The sequence below is a fragment of the Salvelinus sp. IW2-2015 genome, linkage group LG34 (genome assembly GCF_002910315.2).
Source record: "Salvelinus sp. IW2-2015 linkage group LG34, ASM291031v2, whole genome shotgun sequence".
Taxonomy (NCBI): domain Eukaryota; kingdom Metazoa; phylum Chordata; class Actinopteri; order Salmoniformes; family Salmonidae; genus Salvelinus; species Salvelinus sp. IW2-2015.
In genome coordinates, this window is record NC_036873.1 from 8,046,811 (window position 1) to 8,073,061 (window position 26,251).

The window sequence follows — 26,251 nt, forward strand, 5'->3', positions numbered from 1 at the left end:
TGCTGAGGACGCGCTAAGGATGTCATCTGGGCCGGCAGCCTTGCGAGGGTTAACACGTTTAAATGTTTTACTCAAGTTGGCTGCTGTGAAGGAGAGCCTGCAGGTTTTGGTGGCAGGCTGTGTTAGTGGCATTGTACTGCTCCAGCTACACTTGTTTAAGAACAAGCAACGCCTCATGTTCACCTAATTCTCTCATTTTGAAAATTAACCACATAAGTTACTGTAGAGGAAAAACATTAGTTCACAGATAGTAGTTCGTTCGCTAGCTAACCATAACTAGTAAACATTTCAGAATGCSAGGGWCCAGTAAGCAACTAACGCGTTATAACTTGAGGAACGGCAAGGAGTCGTCGCGAATTGGTTAGGTTACCAACGTTAGCACATCTGTTGTAACGTTAGCTGTCTGACTTTATTAGCCAGGCAGTTTTCACATCATAAACTCAATTATTTGATCAATTAAATTGGCCAACGCTCATCATTTCTCTGGCTAGCTAACAAATCATTCGAGCCAGCTAGCAAGATACTTAACGCGAACATTACCTGGTACACCACACTTTCTCCCTCACCTCAAACTTTCCAATAGCCAGTTGTTTTTCGGGTTAAAGCTAATGAAGTACGCTTCATCACCTTCTCACCTACCCCTTCGTTATCGTTCAGGGGACGCTCTGCTGTAKATGAACRGACAAACTGCCTTTCCCCTCTCCCGCTGTATTTCCAGAGCTGATGCTGTAACTACTGTAGCAAATTGGTTGTCTTCTCCCTCGTCAGTAGCGTCCTCCATTCTGTTGTTATGTATGTGAACAGATTGGCTGAGCTTTGGATACGTGCATCACTCGTTTGCATACAGCCAGTAGTCATCCAACGCCGAAATGTAATAACGCCGAAAGGTAACTAGTTTACATCCCWACTACATATCTACCTCCATCACTCCAGTATCCATGCACATGTAAATATGGTATTGGAACTGACTTTTTWAAAATATATCCTGTATATGGTATGCTTACTTACTTGTGTCTTTCATATTTCTCGTGTGCTTTTTTTCTTGTAAAACGTTGTCATTGATTATTGTAWTGTTGGGTTTTGAGTTTGAAAGGCATTTCGCTGTACTTGTGCARGTGCCATTGAAACTTGAAACTATTCTGAGACGCTCGATACATATGGCCACAGATCAGTCCTGTTGGAAGGAACTGAACCAATTTTGTTGCATTGCATCCCTCAGATCTAGTTCTGCTAATTGAGACAATATGTCTTTGCAACTGTAAATACCTGATGTAGCACGCACAACACGTTGTTTCAGTTCACCCACAAGGAAAGAACAAACACACATGATAACATATCTGAGAGGTGGGGAGACTTGACTGCGGCTCCATTGCCATCTGCTACCTTGGCACAGTTACACAGTGTGCTTCAGTGTCCTCGTCTATGATTGGTTGAGATAAGGAACATAGTGTAAACGTCTGCCAATGTCGGTCCTCGACTGGCACAAGTTCAAATGGTATTACATTTACAATTAAACATGACCATTTCTCACATTAATATACAAGTTTATTAATTCTTGCCATTATTTTTTGTTTGTTTTTCAATAACATGACATTAAATACAGAAGGCACTTACAAAAKACAGTTCAATTATAGACATGTTATTATATAACTATTAACTTATCAATGACTTTTTTTTTTAAACGTACAGATTGATGAAGGACCAGAGATGACGGCACCCTMTGCCTTTTTACAGTACATCTCATATAAGTGGTAAAATCTACCGCGCAATACAGTAAAAACAGTATTCATCATAATCATCGTTATAATTGTTAATGCCCCTATTATGCTTTTACATGTATAACTTAATCTAAAAAACTTAAAATATAGAAAGCATAAAACAAGTTGTTTATTTTTTTATCACTAGTCAGTGGTTCATTTGTCATTTTTACATGTTAGGCTTTATGGTTTCTTTGTGCAAGTCCTGGTACATCTCTGTAAGACGAGTGGCCTCTCTCTGTCCCGACAGCAATGCACCATGGGTAGTGGAATAGTATTTCCGGTGGGTGGCTTCCCCAGCGAATAACACCTGTAGAGGCTGAAAGGGTAAAGAGGAAAGGAAGGGTGAGGAGAGAGGTTGGAAAAAGGAGAGGATAGAGAAGAGATATGGTATACAGAAGAATAGAATAGAGAAGGAGATAGGTGGATAGAGGAGAGGGCAGAGATATGATATACAAAAGAATAGAATAGAGAAGGAGATAGGTGGATAGAGGAGAGGGCAGAGATATGATATACAGAAGAATAGAATAGAGAAGGAGATAGGTGGATAGAGGGCAGAGATAGAGAAGAGAGGCGAGAGAAAAAAAGACAAGATCTAAACAAACCAGTGAATGTCGGCATGACCCAACATATGACATGTGTACTCTATTACTGCCTCCGAGCCATGGGRTGCATCCCAAATGGCCCTCTATACTCTACATAGCACACTACCTTTGACTAGAGRTCTATGGTCCCTGGGCAAAATTTGTGCAKTATATAGGGAATAGTGAGCCATTTAGACACAGCCATGGGGAGCTATTTTAGGCTCTAGACAGAGTGTATCTGTCTATATGTAATAAGGCTGCGTGTGACGATCTGTCGCTCTTTTGACGGTAGGGGAATTTCTCAAAGGCCACACTACTCATTTAGCAGTCTTTAAATGGCCACACACACAAAGTAGACACGCGCACGCACACACAGAACCACACACACACACACACTAAGATAAGGACACATGCATCAAGTTTCAGGGGCTACGCTGCTGGCCAAGACCCATGATTCATAATCGATCCAACACTGACTGCCATGTCCCTTACTGCCTTATTAGGTGACAGTGATGACACAGGCACTTTGACAACATGCTACGAGTTCCTCCGGTGGCTGTAAACAAGCATCACGCCTCCAAAGACCAATGAAAGTAAAGACATTCTCAATACACTGTCATTAACATGCTGTTCCACAAACAACACTTAGTCATTGGGGAAGGCTTTTCACACTGTAACCCACCGTGGTTGACACATTGCTCCTTGTCACAGCACCTTGGCTAATCAGAGTCATGATCAGTACGGAAAGAATTTTGGAAACTGAGTGAAACGAGGAGGCACTACCTGAACTTGTCCATAAAGTTTCCATTCCATTGTACAATGTTTTTAAAACGTTTGCTACGGTGTGCCCTAATTAACACGACTCAGCTGATATACACTACATCCAGTCTGGGTTCAAATACATGCATATTTAACTATGTGTTATTTAAATACTTTTTTCTGTTCGAGTATTTTAAATAATGTGGCCAAATCAACTTCTTTATTGAAGTATTTTTAAGTATTTTCAAATAACCTCTATGAAATATACAAAACCATTTTCAAACGAGCCCTAGGACCAAACAGACCTGGGTTAAAATGCATGGAGTATTAAATTTAAAGAAACGTCCTCTCACTGTCAACTGCGTTTATTTTCAGCAAACTTAACATGTGTAATATTTGTATGAACATAACAAGATTCAACAACTGAGACATAAACTGAACAAGTTCCACAGACATGTGACTAACAGAAATTGAATAATGTGTCCCTGAACAAGGGGGTGTCAAAATCAAAAGTTAGTCAGTATCTGGTGTGGCACCAGCTGCATTAAGTACTGCAGTGCATCTCCTCCTCATAGACTGCACCAGATTTGCCAGTTCTTGCTGTGAGATGTTACCCCACTTCCACCAAGGCACCTGCAAGTTCCCGGACATTTCTGGGGGAATGGCCCCAGAAAATCCGATCTCTTCGCTGGCCATGGCAGAACACTGACATTCCTGTCTTGCAGGAAATCACGCACAGAACGAGCAGTAGGCTGGTGGCATTGTCATGCTGGAGGGTCATATCAGAATGAGCCTGCAGGAAGGGTACTACATGAGGGAGGAGGATGTCTTCCCTGTAACGCACAGCACTGAGATTGCTGCAATGACAACAAGCTCAGTCCGATGATGCTGTGACACACCGCCTCAGACCATGACGGACCCTCCACCTCCAAATCAATGTACAGGCCTCGGTGTAACGCTCATTCCTTTGACGATAAACGCAAATCTGACCATCACCCCTGGTGAGACAAAACCCTGACTCATCAGTGAAGAGCACTTTTTGCTAGTCCTGTCTGGTCCAGCGACGGTGGGTTTGTGCCCATAGGCGACGTTGTTGCCGGTGATGTCTGGTGAGGACCTGCCTTACAACAGGCCTACAAGCCCTCAGTCCAGCCTCTCTCAGCCTATTGCGGACAGTTTGAGCGCTGGAGGGAGGGATTGTGCATTCCTGATGTAACTCTGGCAGTTGTTGTGGCCATCCTGTACCTGTCCCGCAGGTGTGATGGTCGGATGTACCTATCCTGTGCAGGTGTTGTTACACGTGGTCTGCCACTGCGAGGACGATCAACTGTCCCATCTTTATTCTGGTGTCAGTAGAAAGGCCTCTTTAGTGTCCTAAGTTTTCATAACTGTGACCTTAATTTCCTACCGTCTGTAAGCTGTTGGTGTCAGAACGACCGTTCCACAAGTGCATGTTCATGAATTGTTTATGGGTCATTGAACAAGCATGGGAAACASTGTTTAAACCCTTTACAATGAAGATCTGTGAAGTTATTCTGATTTTTACAAATTATCTTTGATAGACAGGGTCCTGAAAACGGGACGTTTCTTTTTTTTTGCCGAGTTTAGTATTTTCAAATAGAAGCCAATACTTTCCAAGTGTACTTCCAAATGCATTCCAAAACACTTACTTTGAAATGTCTTGAGAAAGTAATTGAAATACCATAAATAGTATTTGAACCCAAGTCTGCATCCAGATCCAGATGTGGTTCTTACCGGAGCCTTGGTGCTCTTGGTGTAAGGCAGGGGCATGGCTAGCTTCTCCACGTCACCCCCACTGGAGCCCACCCGGGTGAAGGAGTAGGAGCCCCGGATGTAAGGGTTACTGCCCCACGACGAGCGCAGGATCCGCCTCGGCTTCGGAATGTTGGGGTTCCCTGAAGGAGAAGGAGGGAGAGAAAGGAACGGGTGAGGTGGATGGTGAGGACGGTCAGTCCAATATAAACCCTTTGGATGGACACGGAAACATCAACATCCACGCACACCAACACACTCTCTCTCTCTCACACAGTCATGCGCGCGTGCGCGAACACACACACACACACACACAAACACAGGCACACTCTCTTTTACAACTCTTCCGCAGGTGGAAATAAGCCATTGAAAGCTTCCTAAGGTAATGGCGATGCATGGTGAGTGATCCTCAACCAATCTCCCATAGGTGATCCTCCAACACATCCAATCCAATCTCCTGTATCGGTACTAATAAGCTACGGTCCCTCTGAGGCCATACACACTCACACACTCTAGTCTGTCTGTGATGAATCTGCTTCGTAGGGGATTAAACCGCACTGACCTACATCAGGGGAGTGTGTCAGTCACTTCCTATGGAAGTAAACAATGTGAGGGCAGGAAGCGAGTATTGCTCAGAGCGGAAGGCAGGGTTTGGGGTTTATTGTGTCCGTTGGCTTGGCTGTATAGGGAGGAGTAACTGCAGCGAGGTGTGTATGTGTTTGTGTGTGTGTCCAGGAAAGCCTCTGACGTCATCATTAAGTGATGGTAACCGGGTCGGAGACATACGCTAAGCTTAGACGTGACTCTACTATGACCTATTTGTCAGCTAACTGGCTTGACCAGAGGATAACTTAGTCCTTGAAGGAGGACAACAGTCACTTACTGTCTGCCATAATACCGAGCTTTGTCCACCCATGAGGTGGGACGCATCCCAAATGGCAACCTATTCCCTAGTGCAAGGCCCATCAGACTCTGGTCAAAAGTAGTGGACTCTGCCTGTTTCATTACATTGGTGTCAGAAGTGATCGGACCTTGCATCCACGACAGTGCGTGTGCTTGGCCGGTGAGCGCGTTCCTGTAAGACGTAGAGTCGCAAGCTAGCGCGAGGGCGCGCTCTTTGAAAGGAGGGAGTAGTGTAACAACCCTGGGTTTATAAGCACGGAAATCGACTCTTCTGTTCGAGCATGCTTTTGCGGCACAGTCGATAGCGCGCCGGACTTCGGGCTAGAAGGTCGAGGGTTCGAGACCTGCTCCTTGCTCTTTTATGACACTAATGTAACGGTGACCCTGTCAAAAGTATTTTATGTTCATTCCACAGACACACACCTTTATCTAAACTATTTAAACCAGGACAGCGTTCTTATATCTCTTTTAACCTATTTCCTCTGTCAATATGAAACAGACTGAAGCTATACAGGCTCATCTCTATCAATAGTCATTATTTTCTTCCCGGTGTAGGGCATCCCAAGAACGACTGTGTGGGTCTTGTCTACACTATCATTTACAGTGTTTTCAAGGGAGCAGAACCTTAATATGGCCTTAACGTAAGAGAGCAATATTTCCCGTCTCATGTAGAGACATGTCGAATCGAACAATTGATTTTCTGTCAGGTTTTTTAAAAAAGGCAGATGAGCCTCGACGAAAGTTACAGCCAATTTCAATTTGCTGCGTCTCTCTGTCATCGTTACTCTTAATAGGGGGCTGTTCGTGGGTGAAAGAGAGAAATGAACAACTTGATAAAGTCGAGCAGCTATGGCATTGACTCACTCATCTCTTCTGTGAGAATATTGGGTCATTCATAAAGTGTGTCTGAGACGCAGACACACAGGCAACTCCTCTACCAACTTCTGTAGGGATCAGCATTTCTTCATCCAATCCTTATTCCACCTATAACGAGCACAGTGACTAAAAATGACCCTGGACCAGTTATTAAGGGATGTACAAGTGTTCAACACCTCCACTCAGACATCTGACTGATTCAGCATCAGCCCCCCAAACCCCRTTCTGGGAAAGGCCATACCTCAAGGCMCGGAATGATGTCACATGATGATGTKATTTCCTGTATCTAATGTATACCTAGAGGCCCACTAGGGCTGAATACGTGGAATTACTCTTCAGTGCGTCACCYTGACTCACTGGGAGCACAGTAGTGATGCACCCATTCAGCCCTCAAGGTTACAGTGTGCTCGTAACAGTGCGTGTGATGGGTGTAACAGTATTCCTGCCCTATACTGATGAGTTGAAGCACAGAGCTTGATTCATACTCAGGCCATCATCAGCATTCCCTCACTATCTCAGCGAGTTATTTAGGTCAGTGGTCCTCACTCCATCAAGAACATATGATTTGATTAATCAACCAAGACCTTGAGTAGCTGAAATCTAGTGTTAGTGCAAGACTTGTGCAAAAGCTGCGGTTCGATTCAGAAAACTCTGATTGTTACTGCATATCACACACACAATGTCAACTGACCTATGTCAATGTCACAATGACAAACACACAGACATGCACACTGACCTGTGAAGCGTCGCAGCAGCTTTGTGCAGGTCTCGGCCACCGTRTCGTCGTCGCAGCGCTCCATGAGCAGRGCCTCCTGGCCACAGATCCAGCCGCTCAGCATGTGGCCGTAGCGCTCGGGCGGGTACAGCACGTCAAACGAGCAGATCTTACGGTACCACAGCTCCTCGGGGTAGACCGGCTGCTCCAGCTGCGCCTCGTCRTCCCACACAAACTGGATGCTGTTGCACTCGGGGCTCCAGAAGGGATCGGCGAACTCCAGGAAAATCTTGTCAGTGGTGCTGATGCCGAGCTTCTCGATGGCGAGGACTTTGTCCTCGGGCAGCGAGGGTGAGAAGAGCGCCTCATGGCGGTTCTTGAGGACGCCGAGCGAGGCGGTTACGATCACGTGGTCGGCGGGGAGCGACTCGAGGTCCTCGCACTCTACYCTGARGGGGTACGCGTGACCKGGATTGGGGTTGGGCTCACCATGGCAACGRRGGTCGTCGTTATGGTCGCCGTCGTCGTGCCGATTGTTGTTGTCGCCYTGGGCGATCTCCTCCTGTTGCTGGGCGGAGTAGTTCCAGTGGACGCYGCGGACGGGTTTCCCCAGGCGCATCATGCGGGACGGAATGTCCTGCGCCAAGAGGTCCACGATCTTCATGAAGCCTCCCGGGATGACGTGGTGGGCCCCGGGGATCTCCGTCCACTCGCCGAACTCACTCAGCGAGACCTCATCCATGCTYGGGGACGAGCTCTCACAACTCTCCACCTTGGGAACGACACACATTCAAACAAACAAAGTCAGTTTGACTCCAGATCAAATTGAGCTCCTTTATCAGCTGCTCTCACAACTCTCCGCCTCTTTCCATCACTCAATCAACTCAATCAGAGAATCAGTCAAATGTATTTGAGCTCTTTTTAATATCCCAGCCTAGAAGCCCAGAGAGCAAGCAGCAGAACAGTTGAAAAACTCCTTGGATGGAAGAAACCTAAAGAGGAAGCAGACACTGGCTTTACCCGTATAGAAACACAGGCAAATAAGTCAATGTTCAATTCTGGTCAAATGTATCTACTTTGTTTCAAGTAGATTTTCTTTCAGTTACTCTTTGATTGGCTAAAACTCCTTATTGAATTGAGGCCAAATGAACCTCCTCTATCAAAGTGCTACTTAGTCCAAGTTGAATGACCTATTTATTGGCCATTACGCCTTATTAAACTTTCGTTGGGATATCGTTTTATGGCTCAAGTCTATGAACCCAATCGTTTGTTTACCTAACTGGAGTGACATTAGGATGTCATCTGTAGCCTCAACAATAGAGCCTAACGTTTCCCTGAGGAAAAGTTTTAATCGTGGCCTTAGCTGCCACTAAAGGAAACTTTTGACATCAGGGGATACATCCTAAGTGTCACATTATTCCCTAGATAGTGCATAGGGTTTTGGTCAATGGTAATATGGTGCCATTTGGGATGTAGCCCAAATGTGCCGGCGGACCAGGAAATTAATTTAATAAATATACAAACATAATAAGGCTTGCAATAGCTACATTTCCTGAGGTAAATTGTTGGATGCCCTGCTGTACCACAGTTGGCTCAAGGTGTAATAAAAAGGGCGTCCATTTTGTTGTCCGCTGTGTTTCTATTTCATTAGCAAACTGACTTTTAAGTGATCAACACTAATTTGAATCCAATGAGTCATTGGGTATAATTACAAGGAGCAAGGATCACCGATGGAGCAATAACATTAACAAGCTAATTAAGCTATTGCTAACATAAACAAGATAATGTAGCTATAGCTAACAGCAATGCCAACATTAGCATTTGGCGATGTAAGTCAGAGTTTTACATTTGATTTCCTGATCTGCTTGTTCAGTTGAGTCAGAAAACATGCCGTAAACTCTTGTATTGTGTGAAACTAAACATAGCAGGAGCATCACACGTGCTACTTCAGTCATTTATCAGCGTATAAAGAACTYTTTAGAATCAGAACAGTGAGAGAGGCCATAGACGTGCACCAATTCTCTCCAGAGATGAGTGATTCAGAATACAGCACTGTAGAAAGATTCCGTGGCGATTTTTTAAAACGTTTTTTCTTGCAACACAGAGCAAACTTACATACCGAGAAGGAAACCATTATTTGCTCTAGCTTATTGGATTTGCATGTTTGTCTAGGCTTATCACTGCATTCCAACCATATAGCTCTAGCATCTTGTATAGTCTCTTAGAAGGACCCCCCACCCTCCACAAACACACACACACACACCTTGAGGTACTGCTGGAGCATGGACAGCTTGAGTCTCTTGGTGCTCTCCGAGTCGTCGGGGTCCAGCATGATCTTCTTGCGCACCACGTCCCTCGTGAACACTCCAACGCTGTTCTGGCTTTCAYCACACACAGGCTTCCCACTCTGGAAAAACTCCTGAGTCAGCTCGTACACCTAGGGAGGAGAGGGGTAGAGGGGAGAGAAATGTGAGTTTGATGGCCATGGTATAAGCAGTAATGAATGTGCAGAGGATCTGCATCCCAAATGGCACCCTATTCCCTTTATAGGGCACTACTTTTGACCGTGGCAAATAGGGCTCTGGTCGAAAAGGTTTGTTGCCAGGGTTTGTCTGGGTGCCAGTCTGTTTTCATTCTGGTTCTACACTGGACAACCCAGAGTTTCATAGACAGGCAGTATTTTGCTACCACCTTATCCAACAGCCAAGCAATCCAAAATAGCGTAGAGTGTTCCTTCTACTGTGGCTATAACGGAGTCTGAACATTCAGAATCTACTGGGGTGCTTCTAAAACTTTAAAGGGGCAATCTGTAAGGTGATCGCTTTGTGATGGCTTTGTTTGAATGCCAAATTTGCCCTTGAAAGGGTGCAGCCAGGAGAGAATGTATAACATCATTTAACACCTTGGCATGGCTACATGGGAGGGTGGAACTTAGAACATTATTCAACAACGGATCGTTTTGAATTTTTCAACACTTTCTTCCGAGGTCCGTGACTTCTACAGTACAGGATATATAGCAACATGCATGACAGAGCTTCTTTATCCAAAGCACACACCTCTTTTAGAAGGAACTGCCCGCTCATTGCACAATAGGGGGAGCATCATTGTGTAGGAGAGGTCACACAGTGAAGGGGGTAGCACTATATCTATTGGTATTTACATGTCATTTACTAGGAAATTATGTTGTTTTAATGAATACTTTCTGGTACTTAGTTCCAACAATTCAACACAATTGGCAATGACCTGGTACCAATTGGTGCCCGTTTTAAAAACAAACAAGWCATTCATAGATTATTACTGTGCACCATTTCACATGTAATTTCTCAGTAAATACCTGGGATGACGCCAAATGGCAGCCTACTGCATATTTAGTGCACTACTTTTGACCCATAGGGCTCTGGTTAAAAGTAGTGCAGTATAGGCAATATGGTGCCCTTTGGGATGCAGCCCTAGCCGTTTCTGTGCCGTAAAATAAAGTGCAACCGTGAAGGTGTCTTATTTAAATAAGTTAAACAGTGAGCTGAAAAAAAAAGAGGCAGGAGGGAACTGGAGCTGAGCCGTCAGTCAGTCACGAGACTGGTGATCGCCCGGGGGCCATTCCTAGGGAGTGCCGGGTTACAACAGTTAGACACCACTGGCACTGGGAAATAAGATCTATGGTAGGCTACCGCAAAGTAGCCGAAAGGCTCCCGTCTATTCAATAGCCTGTGGGTTTTCTGCCCAAGTATGAGGGTGATGGGGGTAGGCTACCACAGAATATCTTTGGTTGACACAGCACCAAACCTAAAAAAATTGTGTTTTTCAAGGACGCTATTCAAGGACCCAAAGTCACGGTTGATACAGTATTGTCACGGATCCCCCCCCCCCCGGTACTGCTGCTCATTCCGTTCACCAGCTCCGGAGGTCTACGTTGCGGCCTTCTAGGCATCACCGGACTGGATCATTACCACCAACCCCGGACTGTCTTGTCTCATTAAGCACACCTGGTTCCCATTCCCCCTGATTAGTATGTGTATATATGTGCCCTCTGTTCCCCATTGTCCTTGTCAATCATTGTCCTAGGTCCGTTGGTCTTGTGAGTACCTATGCTCGGTTTTATTTCTGTTTTTTCATTATTATTTAGAGGTTTACACATCGCTCTTTTGTTTTGGGTAGAGAATTTAAAAACCCTATTACTTATTCCTGCGCATGTCTCCCATCCTTATGCAACGTGATAAGTATAAATACATGTGTCATGTAGGGGTGTGAACGTTTAAACGTTAAAAGTTTAAATAAAATTGGGATATTTAACTTTAACTATGAAACAGAAAGCATGTTTTGGAACGTGGTAACAGCTTTTTTTTTATAACAACAACAAAACAAAAATTTAGCAGACACTCTTATCCAGAGCAATTAGGGTTAAGTTTCATGCTCGAGGGCACAGACAGATTTTTCACCTCAGGGATTCGAACTAGCAACCTCTCAGTTACTGGCCCAACCTCTTAACCGCTAGGCTCCCTGCCGCCCTTTACACTTAGATAGTGGCTATCTAGAACCTAAAAAGGGTTTTTCACCTGTCCCCATAGGATAACCCTTTGAAGAACCCTTTTTGGTTCCAGGTAGAACCCTTTTGGGTTCCATGTAGAACCGTTTCCACAGAGGAAAAGGGTTGCCCGTAGAACTAAAAGGGTGRTCTTATGGGGACAGCTGAAGAACTCTTTTGGAACTCTTTTTTTCTAAGAGTGTAGCCTAAACATCCTTATAAGCGCCAAGTGTGCTTGATAAATAGTGAAAATCAGCACAAAAGCAATGAATGGCATTATAATGAATAAGCGCCGATATGACAATAGTAAAAAATAGTAAATTATTGTCAGGTCTTGCTTACATGGTGTGTGTCTTAACGCAATTGCATCAGTTGGAGCATGTCCATGTCACTTAAACAACGAAAGCWGGTGAGCGTGTTACTGATGTTGTTTTTTGCTTGAGGGCCTGCTCTCTCAGTGATTAKATTTTGTGCTGATAATTGTCCCGTAGCATTATCACTGGCTTGTTCTATCCAAACGGTGCAGTCCCTTCCTCTCTCCTGTCTCACCGTTTCATTTGGAGGTGGTTCGGGCACCTGCTCAGTGCGCACCGTTCAAGCTTTGTGCTTAGGCAACTCAGACAGTGGGAAGAAATGAATCATGACATCTCTGATGATTATTCTTCTGATTCTGAGCCTCAGCCTGAACGTACTGTACACCGCCGAGGACTAAGCACAAAAAAGCTAGAACGGTGAGCACTGAGCAGGTGTCCGAGCAACCATTTACATTACATTTACATTTAAGTCATTTAGCAGACGCTCTTATCCAGAGCGACTTACAAATTGGTGCATTCACCTTATGATATCCAGTGGAACAACCACTTTACAATAGTGCATCTAACTCTTTTAAGGGGGGGGGGTTAGAAGGATTACTTTATCCTATCCTAGGTATTCCTTAAAGAGGTGGGGTTTCAGGTGTCTCCGGAAGGTGGTGATTGACTCCGCTGACCTGGCGTCGTGAGGGAGTTTGTTCCACCATTGGGGTGCCAGAGCAGCGAACAGTTTTGACTGGGCTGAGCGGGAACTGTACTTCCTCAGAGGTAGGGAGGCGAGCAGGCCAGAGGTGGATGAACGCAGTGCCCTTGTTTGGGTGTAGGGCCTGATCAGAGCCTGAAGGTACGGAGGTGCCGTTCCCCTCACAGCTCCGTAGGCAAGCACCATGGTCTTGTAGCGGATGCGAGCTTCAACTGGAAGCCAGTGGAGAGAGCGGAGGAGCGGGGTGACGTGAGACCACCAAATGAAACGGTGTGGATATATAGAAACAAAGTGGCGCCAACAGAGAGGGCTGCCTCGCTTCTAGTCCTTAGGAAACTTCGCCGTATTTTGCTTTTTTATGTATTATTTCTTACATTGTTTGCCCAGAAAATCTTAAGTGTTATTACATACAGCCGGGAAGAACAATTACATATCAGAGGAGCGTCAACTTACCAGCACTTCGACCAGGAATATGACTTTCCCGAAGTGGATCCTTTGTCCGAACTACCCAAGGCATTTTGACCTAATTCCAGAGGCTGACCCAAAACAATGCCGCCACAGAAGAGGTAGACGGAGCGGTCTTCTGGTCATACTTCGAAGGCGCGCAGAACATCCACCGCTTCTGAGTATATTACTCACTAATCTCCAGTCTCTAGATAACAAGGTAGATGAAATTAGGGCAAGGGTTGCTATCTAGAGAGACATCAGGGATTGTACCATACTCTCTCGTGATATGCTGTCGGAGTCGACACAGCCACCTGGATTCTTTGTACGTCGCGCCGACAGGAATAAACATATCTCAGGGAAGAAGGGCAGGGTTGTATGTTTCATGATTAACGACTCACGGTGTAATTTTTTTACTTTTTAATTTAACTAGGCAAGTCAGTTAAGAACAAATTCTTATTGACAAAGACGGCCTACCCCGGCCAAACGCGGACGACGCTGGGCCAATTGTGCGCCGCCCTATGGGACTCCCAATCACAGCCGGATGTGACTCAGCCTGGAATCAAACCAGGGACTGTAGTGATGCTTCTTGCACTGAGATGCAGTGCCTTAGACTGCTGCGCCACTCGGGAGCCCCCTAAACATAAAGGAATTCAAGTTCTTTTGTTCACCTGACCTAGAATTCCTCAATCAAATGCCGACCATATTATCTCCCAAGAGAATTCTCCTCGGTTATTGTCACAGCCGTGTATATCCCCCCACAAGCCGATATTACGACGGCCATCAAGGAACTTCTCTGGACTTTATGCAAACTGGAAACCATATATCCTGAGGCTGCATTTACTGTAGCTGGGGATTGTAACAAAGCAAATTTGAGAACAAGGCTACCTAAATTATATCAGCATATTGACTGTAGTACGCGTGCTGGCAAAACTCTGGATCACTGCTACTCTAACTTCCGCAATGCATACAAGGCCCTCCCCTGCCCTCCTTTTGGCAAATCTGACCACGACTCCATTTTGCTCCTCCCTTCCTATAGACAGAAACTCAAACAGGATGTACCCGTGTTAAGAACTATTCCAGGCTGGTCTGACCAATCGGAATCCACGCTTCAAGATTGTTTGATCACGCGGGCTGGGACATGTTCCAGGTAGCCTTAAAGAATAATATTGACATATACGCTGATTCAGTGAGTGAGTTTATAAGGAAGTGCATAGGAGCATCCCTAGCCGCGTCCTCAGAGCCAGACCAGCTGGCTGCTGTGTTTACAGACATATTCAATCTCTCCCTATCCCAGTCTGCTGTCCCCACATGCTTCAAGATGGCCACCATTGTTCCTGTACCAAAGAAAGCAAAGGTAACTGAACTAAATGACTACCGTCCCGTAGCACTCACTTCCGTCATCATGAAGTGCTTTGACAGGCTAGTCAAGGATCATATCACCTCCACCTTACCTGTCACCCTAGACCCACTTCAATTTGTTTACCGCCCCAAATGCAATTGCCATAACACTGCCCTATCCCATCTGGACAAGAGGAATACCTATGTAAGAATGCTGTTCATTGACTATAGCTCAGCATTCAACACCATAGTACCCTCCAAGCTCATGATTAAGCTTGAGGCCCTGGATCTCAACCCCACCCTGTGCAATTGGGTCCTGGACTTTCTGACAGGCCGTCAACCTCAGGAGGCTAAATCATTTTTGTCACCTAAAACGCTCACAAACCTTTACAGATMRACAATTGAGAGCATCCTGCCGCCTGGTACGGCAACTGCACCGCCCACAACCGCAAGGCTCTCCAGCGGGTGGTGCGGTCTGCACAACGCATCACCGGGAGCAAACTAACTGCCCTACAGGACACCTACAGCACCCAATGTTACAGGAAGGCCAAAAAGATAATCAAGGACAACAACCACCCGAGCCACTGCCTGTTCACCCAGCCACCATCCAGAAGGAGAGTTCAGTACAGGTGCATCAAAACTGTGACCGAAAGACTGAAAAACAGATTCTCTCTCAAGGCCATCAGATTGTTAAACAGCCATCACTAACACAGAGAGTCTGCTGCCTACAGACAGACTTGAAATCATTGGCTACTTTAATAAATGGATCTCTTGTCACTTTAATAATGGCACTTTAATAATGTTTACATATCTTGCATTACTCATCTCATCTCGTATTTTATACCATATATTGCATCTTGCCTATGCCGCTCTGTCATTGCTCATCCATATATGTATTCCTTTACTTACAGTAGATTTGTGTGTATTAGGTAGTTGTTGTGGAATTTGTTAGATTACATGTTAGATATTGCTGCACTGTCGGAACTAGAAGCACAAGCATTTCGCTACACTCGCTACACTTTGTGACCAAGTTCAGTTACCTATTTGCTCGATATCTAAGACGTGCTTTTAGATCCAGAAAATCAACAACTAAAAGGAAGAATTTTTCACTTCTCTCATTAACTTCTCAAACCCCAAACCCTGGTCTGCCGAGCGCGTTCTCGGGAAGCCTCGCAATGTTGCGCCTCTGGGTTTAGAAACTCTGCGGTATTACCGTGTATCATTCCTGTTCGTACAGTGTGTTCTTAAAGGAATGGGCGCTGCTGTGGAGAACGCTGTGTTAAGGTGGATAATAGAGCAAGTGCTTCAGTTCCAGTTCCATAAGCGGTCCGAACAACCGAAGTCACCACGAGCTCGATTACACCTCTTTCTGGCCCACCCAATGAGAATCCTTTTAAAAACGGACTGGTACGTGTTCTCTATTGGCGCTTGCAACACTTATGGAACGGAACTATTGCGAGAATTACTCAGGAACACAGACAAAGGGAAGTGTGTAGAAAGCGTCCCCCTTTTCCTCTGCACTGTGTCTAATTACACAGATCTGAATGGTAGTGGGGGGGAGCCAATGTTGTGTGAGTAACACAACGCTCTGAGGTAGCTGAACAGGGAATGACACGCTTCACTGGACCATGGTGAGTTTCCCTGCACACCTGTATTATACACACCTTTGCATACGAGCCACTGTGTACGTAAAGTATCTACATTCAGTCACGGGTGGCTCCCTTCATGTGCACACATCAGTGGTAATCTGGACACACACACACACACATCACACCTCCCACACACCGCTCTACCCTCACCTCATTGTAGAGGTCACTGAACTCCTCGACCAGGTCCTTGGGGATCCTGGTACCGCTGTTGGTCTGGTAGTGTGCCACGCCGTTCTTGGTGTACAGGCTGATGCGGCCCACGCTGCGCTCGCCGTCCGTGGTGTGCTCCAGCAGCCCATTGTCCTCTGCCAGGTGGTACACCGGGTTCCCGTTAGCGCCATGGATCCAGGTGGCTCCGAGCTCCAAAGTCGTTTGTCCTGGAACAGATAGAGGAGAATAAGATGAAGAAGAATGTAGTCCTCTCTTTAGCTCAGTTGGTAGAGCATGGCGTTTGCAATGCTAGGATAGTGGGTTRGATTCCTGGGACCATACATACAAAAGTAAGCTTTGGCTAAAATAATCTGCTAAATGGCATATAAATATATAATAGACTTAGTCTCTGTCCCAATATGAAGCAATGTTTTGGCATAGCAAGTAGTGGAGATATTGGGACAGGCCTAGGCTCTGGTGCAATATATAGGGAAAGATCTTGATTGTGTCAGTTCATTTGGGCATAAGTTGAATGGAATTTGAATTTAATTAAATAAAACAGAGAAATGAGAACAGGAAGTTGTTTTAATTGAATGGAAGTGAAAGGAACTGCAATTAGAGGGAGTCAATTCAATGAATGTGACTGCAGTCTACAGGACATTTTGAGGAGGCCACAACCACCTACTCGAGAGATACTTGTTATTGAAACGACTTTGTAGAGAATGAGGAACAGGAATAAATATATACTTTTTAAAATATTGAATTAAAGCCATGTGTGGCAATGGAAGTAATCTTCTAACTTGTTCAGCTCAAAAGGGGTTTTCGCAGGACTAAACACACATCCATCCGAGAGATAGAGACAAATTCCCCAATCACATTTCACATTCTGAATTGGGAAACGCTTAATTGGGCTTTGCAAAGCACACATTCTGATCCAGTGTTATTTTGGGAAGGCTTTTAGCATTAGCACTGATAGCGTAGCCCCATAGAGAATAGACGGGGGCACTTTTTTGACAGCTAGATGTGAGTGCGGGGGGAAAACAACCTGATGATTACACACACAGACATGTCGAATGTCTCGGTAAGTGAGGTTTGGACCTTTCAGCTCACCGAAAATGTAAAGTATTTAAGAAACAAAACACCCCATTGAGTCATAACCCATGAAATTCCAAGGTCTGGTTTAGCATAATTTCCAACATGTGTCGTTTCCTCACTCACTCTTTGTGTGTTTGTACAGTAAGGTTCACAGCATCATTTCTTACCGTGRTGAATGCTTTGAACTCTCCCTCCGACGCGGTCTGACGCCTCTAGGACTGTGACATCCGTGAAGCCGCTTTCCAGGAGGCTCTTGGTAGCTGCGAGACCGGCCAAGCCCGCGCCGATCACTACTATTCGAGGCTGTCGACGAGTGCGTAGGTCTCTACTAAGGGGGTCATCAGTGCTGTCTGAAGATATTTCACAACTTTGCATGCCGTCCAAGCTCCTCTTCTAGGGGGTCTGAGGGGGAAGCAGATACAGAGAAGCCAGTAGTTAAAAACAAGGAGAGCCTTGGGTGGTCTAAAGCGCTGACTTTGGAACCGATACCGCTGCCAGCACGGGTTCGAATCGGACTCCTTGCTCTCTCATTCTTCCTCACTGTCCTTTCCAATAAACATGAATGGAATGGGACCGCACACAAAAAAATGAAAATAAGCAAGTCAGTTTCCCTCAGGCAAGATGAGGACAGAAAGTATCTCTTCACACGGGGGAAAATAGCATCGTTGGGTATCAGTGGGTACTCGATTGAGTGTTTTCAGTTCAAAGTAAAGGCCTCCGGACAAAGGAATGTACACAAACCCTCTTTCAGATCAAATACCCGTTACGACATCAATCCATTCCGGAAATAGAATTTCAAGTATGCATACTTTGAGTGTGAAAGGGGAACAGGTTCATTGCGTTATTAAAACAGGTTTTGCTATTTTGTGACCTAGTGTGGCCTAGCTGTCTAAGCCACTGTCTCTGGAAAACACACATATCCTAGACCTTTCTATCTACCCTAGACCTTAAAACACCTTACCGCTACATGGCTAACAAGTAGCTGTGCTGTGTAATGGGGGCTTATTATATTTAAGCAATAAGGCCCGAGGAGGTGTAGTATATGGCCAATATACCATGGCTAAGGGCTGTTCTTATGCACGACGCAATGGGCCTGTATATTAGCCATATACCACAAACCCCCGAGGTGCCTTATTGCTATTATAAAAACTGGTTACCAACGTAATTAGAGCAGTAAAAAATAAATGTTTTGCCATACCCGTGGTATACAGTCTTGAACCACTCAGTTTATCATAACGTACAGACAACTGTGTCTGAGGAAACAAATGCAAAAGGGAGCACATTTAAAGCGCATCTCGCTGATCCCATTATACTAATCTAATAGTCTCAAAACAAAACGCTAAGCAACACCAAATGAACGAGGCCCATTCGGATCCTTAATTGACTGTTTTGGTGGCGACAGGGCATTGCAGGGTTGAAATGTCGTTTTTCCTCACAGACTTCCTTCCACCTCTCTCATTGATGTAGTGTGTGTATACGCAAGTGAGCTGAAGTGCTGTACCCCCAGCACCTTGCCAAATGGAAAATACGCACATTTGACACAAAGCAGGCAGCGGAAGAAAGGACACAGGAGAAGAAGAGAGAGAAAGAAAGAGGGGAAGGGGGAGGTGGTAAGAGTCGGATGGAAAGGAAAAAGATGAAGAGGGGATGGAAGGATCAGGGAGGAAAATGCATTTATGAAGCAGACTAAACAGAGTAGTAACATGGTCCATTTTCCCCATCTTTCAATTGTTGCATCCCTGAGAGCACCCCCCCCCAGAGGTGAGACCATATGCTACCTTCAGTTCCTACATGTGACGCTCTCCACTCCCCTCTCCCCCACAAAACCTCCCCGCTCTGTCACCATGGCAACGCTGCCGCACATGGAAATGCTGTGGTACCATACTGAGAAACGTCTCGCACTCACACAAGAAAAAGGCGGTTTCTCCGGGAATCAGGGTCAAGTGGTCAAACCGGTTCAGTGAGTCCGTGAGTCCGGTTACCCGTCTATTTAGAACTGCAGCTCCGAAGCCAAAACAACAAACCAATTTGAGTACACTTACTACCACCCAGACCAAAATGTAGAGGGGTTTGGTGGGGTAGATTATAAACTGGGCGGTTTCAGCCTTGAATGCTGATTGGCTGAAAGCTGTGGTATATCAGACCGTATACAATGGGTATGACAAAACTTTTTTTTTTTATTGCTTTAATTACGTTGGTAACCAGTTTATCATAGCAATAAGGCACCTCGGGTGTTTGTGGTATATTGCCAATATACCACGGCTAAGGGCTGTAACTAGGCACTCCGCGTTGCCATAGTATAATGGCCATATACCACACCCTCTCGGGCCTTATTGCTTAATCATATCACATGCGGTGTAGAGACTCTGGGAACTAACTGTCTCTTTACACTATGTGCCATGGGCAATGTGCCATGGGTAATGTGCCATGAGTAAGACGTCTCTTCGAAACCGGTTTCAAACTAGCCGTGTGTAATAAGGCTTGAATAGAGTACACAGTGGGTGTGTTTACACAGGCATTTTTTCACAAATTTGTCTTTTGACTAATCAGATCAGCTCTGAAAAAGATCTGATGTAAAAAGATCTGATGTGATTGGTCGAAAGACCAATTAGTGGGAAAAATATCAGAATTGGGCTGCCTGTGTAAACGCAGCCTAAATATCTCAGGAGAGTTAGACACCAACATTACAGGCACCAACTGCAGTGTGGATCATATTCAAAATGCTGTACAGACTATGGGAACTAATATAGTTCACAGTATGTCGCAGAAAGGTTAGATACATTTCAAGCACAAGCAGCAGTGATTGCAACACTAGAAGTACAGAACCTTCTTCCCAGCTGTGTTCACCTTTAACCTCACAGTTGTCTGCATCACAAGACTGAGAGTGTTGAGTAGTGGGAAATTATAATAGTAGCGGGCTGAGAAGGAAGCAAAACATGTCAGGACAAGTCCTAGCTGGCTAGACCATTCAATGATTCTGTGTGCATCCCAAATGGCACCATATTACCTATATAGTGCACTACGTAGGGAATAGGGTTCCATTTGGGATGTATCCTCTTTCTGCATCTGTTTCGTAGCACTTTACAAAGGTCAAAAGTAGTGTAATACATAGGGAATAGGGTGTCATTTGGGATGTGTTCTCTGTCTGCATCGATTTCTTCACATTCATTGTCTGTGATGCCTTAACTGGAATATTCACACGATCCTGAAAAGTGCTGATCATATCTCAATTAACTCTATCAACAAAGTTGTGGTATTTGTCACAGATGACGAACGTTTAATACAAAAAAAAACATAATGCTGTYAAATGACTTATTATTTCAGAATGGATTCTCATTTGGCATAGCAATGGCGGTTTCTAAGTATATAGGCCATGTTTAGGAACAGAGGAATAGTCTTGTGGCCTTGAGGCATGGAACGAATAGCCAACCGAGCAGCAAGGGGGGGGGGGAACCTCATCAGCAAGAATTGAGTGGCTACACACACATACTGTAATATCCCTCTGTTTGAGCAGGCTAAACTAGCTAGCTGCATTAGCTAGCTAAGTAAGTGAAGCTCTCCCTCCCTCCCTCATTTTGGAATAAATGTATTTGTTCAAAACTGTGCAACTATTGTCTTTCTCTCTCTTTGAGAGACTCACCAAATTGTATGCACTGTAGTGCTAGCTAGCTGTAGCTTATGCTGTCAGTAATAGATTCATTCTCTGATCCTTTGATTGGGTGGACAACATGTCAGTTCATGCTGCAAGAGCTCTGATAGGTTGGAGGATGTCTTCCGGAAGTTGCCATAATTACCGTGTAAGTCTATAGGAGGGTGAGAACCATGAGCCTCCTATGTTTTGTATTGAAGTCAATGTACCCAGAGGAGGCCCGAAGCTAGCTGTCCTCCGGCTACAACACGGTGCTACCCTACAGAGTGCTGGTTGAGGCTACTGTAGACCTTCATTGCAAAACACTGTTTTAATAAATTATTTGGTGACGTGTATATATTTAGTTCAGTTTTATCTAAAAAGTATAACTTTTTAAATGTTTCACTGTTTTTATGAAATTCACTGAGGATGGTCCTCCCCTTCCTCCTCTGAGGAGCCTCCACTGGTACACAGACAAACAAATAATACTCCCGATAATGACGATCCTAATTATGACAACATTCATCCATTTCTTTGGGCTAATAGGCATCCCCGGGTCACCTCAGAACTGAAACGATGGTGGAGTTAAGAGTCGGCTGACTAAGTGCCTGCGGGCTGAGGAAACAATTAAAATGTATTTTTACTGCTCATGATTGTCTTTTTCAATCCTTCCTTCTGTCACATATTAATCTATATGAAATGTTGACACACACCAACACTTATGCTTTTCTCATTTGTAGTGCAGCTTGTTTCATGGACAAAAAATAAATAAAAAAAATAAGTTGTTTTAATGTAATTGAAATGAGAGGTAATGGGGGATGAAATGGACCTCTTGCTAAATTCAGGCAGACACATGTAAGATAAGCCACGAGCACACCGTGGGCCTCTGTGAGGATACAGCGGGGTGTGATGTCTCAGTGACCTTATTGTAGGTCACCGAGACATTTCCTGTTGACCCGGGAGGAGGACCCACAGTGGAGCTCACCCAAGGAAGATAAGGTAAAGGCGTCCGCACGCTTCCCAGCCGAAACAGCTCAGAAGAGTTTGTGCATATATTATGACGACATTGTGACATTTTTCTTCGTTTTTGACACYGCATTTTGTCTAGAGGCCAGCCGGAGTTTGGAGCTGAAGTCTACGCCCCCGTCCGTCGGTGGTCGGTCAATAAAGTCTTTGTCGTCATTCAACGAGAGACGACTCATTTTCATTGATAACTACGGTATCAAACATCTTAGTTAGATAAAAAAAAAAAAATGGGCCACTAAGATCTCCTGATTAATTCGGACTATTCTGAGGAAGTGTATACTGGCTAAAGACGCCTCAAAATTAACAAACACTACTATTTCCGCTTTTTTCTCATTTTTTCAAATAACCAACTCATCATCATGCTTTGATTACTTGATTCAGCTGTGTAGTCCTAGGGCAAAAAACAAAATGTCCACCCAGGAAAGGGCCCTGGGTTAGGCTGTCATTTGGCCATCAAAATGGTGAGATACCGACAGTCTTAAAATAATGACATTATGTGGATATCTTTTTTGTTATTAGTGTTAAGGCAGAGTCCTCAATCGGTGTTAGGGCCCCTTCTCATCAAGTGAGAGGAAATAGAAGGAAAAAGATTAAGCAAACAACGTTTCCCTTTGTTCCTTCCCCATACCCACAACACAAGGTGACACCTCTAAACAAGCAAAGTACCCATACTCATCCTTAAGACTACAGACTACAGAGGCATAGCGGTTCAGAGGTCGCTGGTTCAAAACCCTGAGGCGGAAAGGTGGAAAAATCTGCAGTTCTGCCCTTGAGCAAGGCAGTTAACCCCCAACAACAACTGCTCCCTTGAGTGCCGTGGACATTGATTAAGCCAGCCCCCCCCCGCACCTCTGATTCAGAGAGGTGGGCTTAAATACGGAAGACACATTTCAGTTGAATGCATTCAGTGTGCAACCGACTAGGTATCCCCTTTCCCAGAGGCTAGAAGGGCCTGTGACTATGTAATAAATGGGACACAGAGAGTCCCAAATAGCGCACTACTTAGGGCCCTGGTCAAAAGTAGTGCACTGTATTGGGAATAGGGTGCCATTTGGGACAAACTGTTAGTGAGCCCTGGATTCCATCAGTGATTCTGAAGAAAGATTACAATCAGAAAGGAAGGCAATGACAGAAAAGCCTGCTCGTGATATATGCTTCTCCAAAGCTGTATTCCTGCATCCACATTTACTTGGGAAGCAATTTGTGATCCGTATGCAAGCACTACCATAAATCACTGTGTAAAAATGGCATAACACGCACACTCAGCCTTACTTTCTGACTCACAGGAGAGCAAAAAGATATTGAACGTCCCAGAACAGTGTATTTACAGTGTTGCATATACAGTAAAGCAGCATACTGTAGTTCTATTACAGTAATACTATGATTTTACTACAAAACAGCTGTATGATTTGCAGAGAGAGGATCACAGAATGGGGTTGCTGTTTCCCAGGTCACATACACTCTCTGTCACACACACACACACACGTGTGCATGTACACACCCACACACACACCTCTCTCTCTCTCTCTCCTTGGACCTAGACATAGAGCCGCTGTGATTCTATTATCCCTGGCTGGTTAACGCACTCGCCACATGTCACCACTCCTCTCTCACCCGTCATGCCGCAGCATGCAGATTAAGGGGGGCTGGACCTGGGGTGGGGAACTCTACAACGTGTGACCTAGAAAATGAGCAACATAGCCTAAATTTGACTAACGTCGCTCGAGTTCTCTTTCCCGGGGCAGGCCAGGGCATAAAAGGGACTGTAAGGTTAAAAAATAAGTCTGCCCGTCATTTGTTGAGTTGTAAAGGCCACCACAACACCCTTTTCCTTCCCAAATACCAGCCTTCCTAAAACACACACACACACCATTCCTCCGTCCATCTCCTCCTCATCTGCACTTCAGTCCACTCCACAGCTGCTTTCATGCCATATCCGACAACCCTGGAACATCTCTGGTCTGGATCAAACCCCTAGTGTGCACTACAGTGCTTGCTAGCGTGGCAACATGACATCTCACTTCCTCAAAACCTCAGACATCAAAAAGGACAAGAGCACTCTAGCCTTAGGGGCCCGGGCCCCGTGCCAGACAGGCCCCAGAAATTCCACACCTCTCTCCCAGCTCCGGTGTTCCAGAGCTGGGATGCTAGGGCTAGGGGACGGCCTCTGGCTGGCAGTGCTAGAACTGCTGCTTGGGTGTCATCCATTCTGGAGCCGTATTAACAGGAGTGTGGTGCTCCTAGGACTAGAGTGGCAATGCCAAAGGTAAGCAGCAGTTAAACGGGTACCGCCCGCCAGGGGAACAGGTTGGAATGCGCTCCTTCACAGCAGTATTCATTAGTGTACACCATACCAAAACACTTTGCAACCGAAAACTAAAATGAGTGTTTCTTATTGGACAAATTCAGATTAGTCCCCTCCCGATTTCAGTCTGTTTTCTTACATTTGGTGCCTAGTGAAGACCCAGGTTGCAATAAACTCATTCACAAGCAAAAAAGGGCAGGGACAGGAAGGGAGATTATCAAGTCAGGTGGTGCACAATGGACAGTAGTGCCTTTTGAAAAGGTTGAAAACAAAGAGCGGTAATTCTGAATGGTGAAGATATGTGGATACCCCTGACAGCATTGAGTCCAGACAGATCATATTATTTACCTTACGTAATGATAATACTTCACTTGATTTCTAGAACAAGGGTATTACACCTTCAGGCAATGTGCATATGCTGGTAATTATTCATGCATAAACTAGTGGAATTTCGCAAGAACAGATGTAGTTATTTTTTTCCATCTATTTTCTTATTCGTTGGGTTACAGATAAGGGGCTGGGATTTAATCGAATTACAACAACATTGTAAAACAAGTCAATTGAATTAAATTATATTCCATTAATATTCTATTCAATTCATAAAAAATTAAGAGGGATAAATAATACAGGCAAGATAGAGACGGAAAGAGAGAGAAAATGTAATTGAAATGATCTCAAGTTCATTTTGCTGACCACAGAGAAAGTAGCCTTGAGTTCCAGACAGGCTATGCACGGCTATGTGTATCTCATCCTCTGCCACGTAATAGTCAAAGTGGCAACAGACCACAGTTGGAAACAAAGAAGAACGACTAGTTATTTTCCTGTGAGATATCCTGACTCACTGTAACCATTCAATGGGGAGAAATATCTAGTCAAAACGGAATAGAAAATACAATAGAATACACATTTTACACAGAATTGAACTTAGGCTATAGCCATAATGTTTTGAAGATCTAAACGCATAATTTTACAACGCGATGTGAATAATCGAATTACGATCATTTGCGTTATATTTTATTGGCCTAATACAGCGGCACATAATTCAACATTTGGCATAAATACACTTGCCTACAACAAGTACACACCGTAGCCTACTGACATCTGCAGCTCGGCTGTTTACTTCTTTGCTGTCCACAATGTTGATGAATATTATAACCTGCGACAAATGGCGTTTTAGATGTTTTACCTTCTAGGAAACAAGCTTGATTTCAGGAGGCGCTCATTACCTGACTCCGTTAGTCTTCAGTTTTAAACGTGAGAATTCTCCTCTTTTCCTTTGTGTTTTCCTCGTACCCGGCTCCGCTTTGTATTTATATGTGCCTATAAACCAGAAGCAGCCAGTTCCCTGTTGCCGCTGCCTCCCTGCTTAAAGGAGCAGTGCAAAAACGTGATTTAATTTTTTATTGTTATGGTATTTCCGCGCTATGAGATCACAATAACATTCTGAAATTGGGGAAATTATGATAATGCGCATTTAGTTTAAGAGCTTTTGGAGAGAAAAAAAAACGGCAAAAAATTCAACCTGTTCAGGTGGGATGGCGTTTTGGTCCTTGTTATTTGGGATCCTTAGGACTTCCCTTCCCCAATTGAAGTTGATATTTACAATGGTTACGGTAAGGGTTAAGGTGGTTATGGTTATGGTATGGGTTAAGGTTAGGGTACGGATGTCCCAAGGATCCCGGATAGCACTGATCATGGAGTTTTTGGCCT

At 44.7% G+C, this 26,251-nt stretch overlaps 1 protein-coding gene across 3 annotated transcripts; it reads right to left on the reverse strand.

The window, feature by feature from the left end:
* Positions 1 to 1,602: 1,602 nt before the first annotated feature.
* Positions 1,603 to 25,857, reverse strand: LOC111958459 (spermine oxidase). Of its 3 annotated transcripts, none has more exons than XM_023979704.2 (7): positions 25,768 to 25,857; positions 17,750 to 17,984; positions 16,488 to 16,714; positions 9,631 to 9,804; positions 7,389 to 8,139; positions 4,856 to 5,016; positions 1,603 to 2,076 (listed from the first exon to the last, which is right to left on the reverse strand). In XM_023979704.2, exons 2-7 carry the CDS (start codon positions 17,955 to 17,957, stop codon positions 1,927 to 1,929), a joined length of 1,671 nt encoding a protein of 556 aa, XP_023835472.1. In that variant the 5' UTR covers positions 17,958 to 17,984; positions 25,768 to 25,857; the 3' UTR covers positions 1,603 to 1,926. The 3 variants fall into 3 exon arrangements, with proteins under 3 accessions (XP_023835472.1, XP_023835473.1, XP_023835474.1); XM_023979705.2 differs by having other exon boundaries at positions 25,627 to 25,825; XM_023979706.2 differs by having other exon boundaries at positions 25,728 to 25,793.
* Between the last annotated feature and the right edge of the window lie 394 nt (positions 25,858 to 26,251).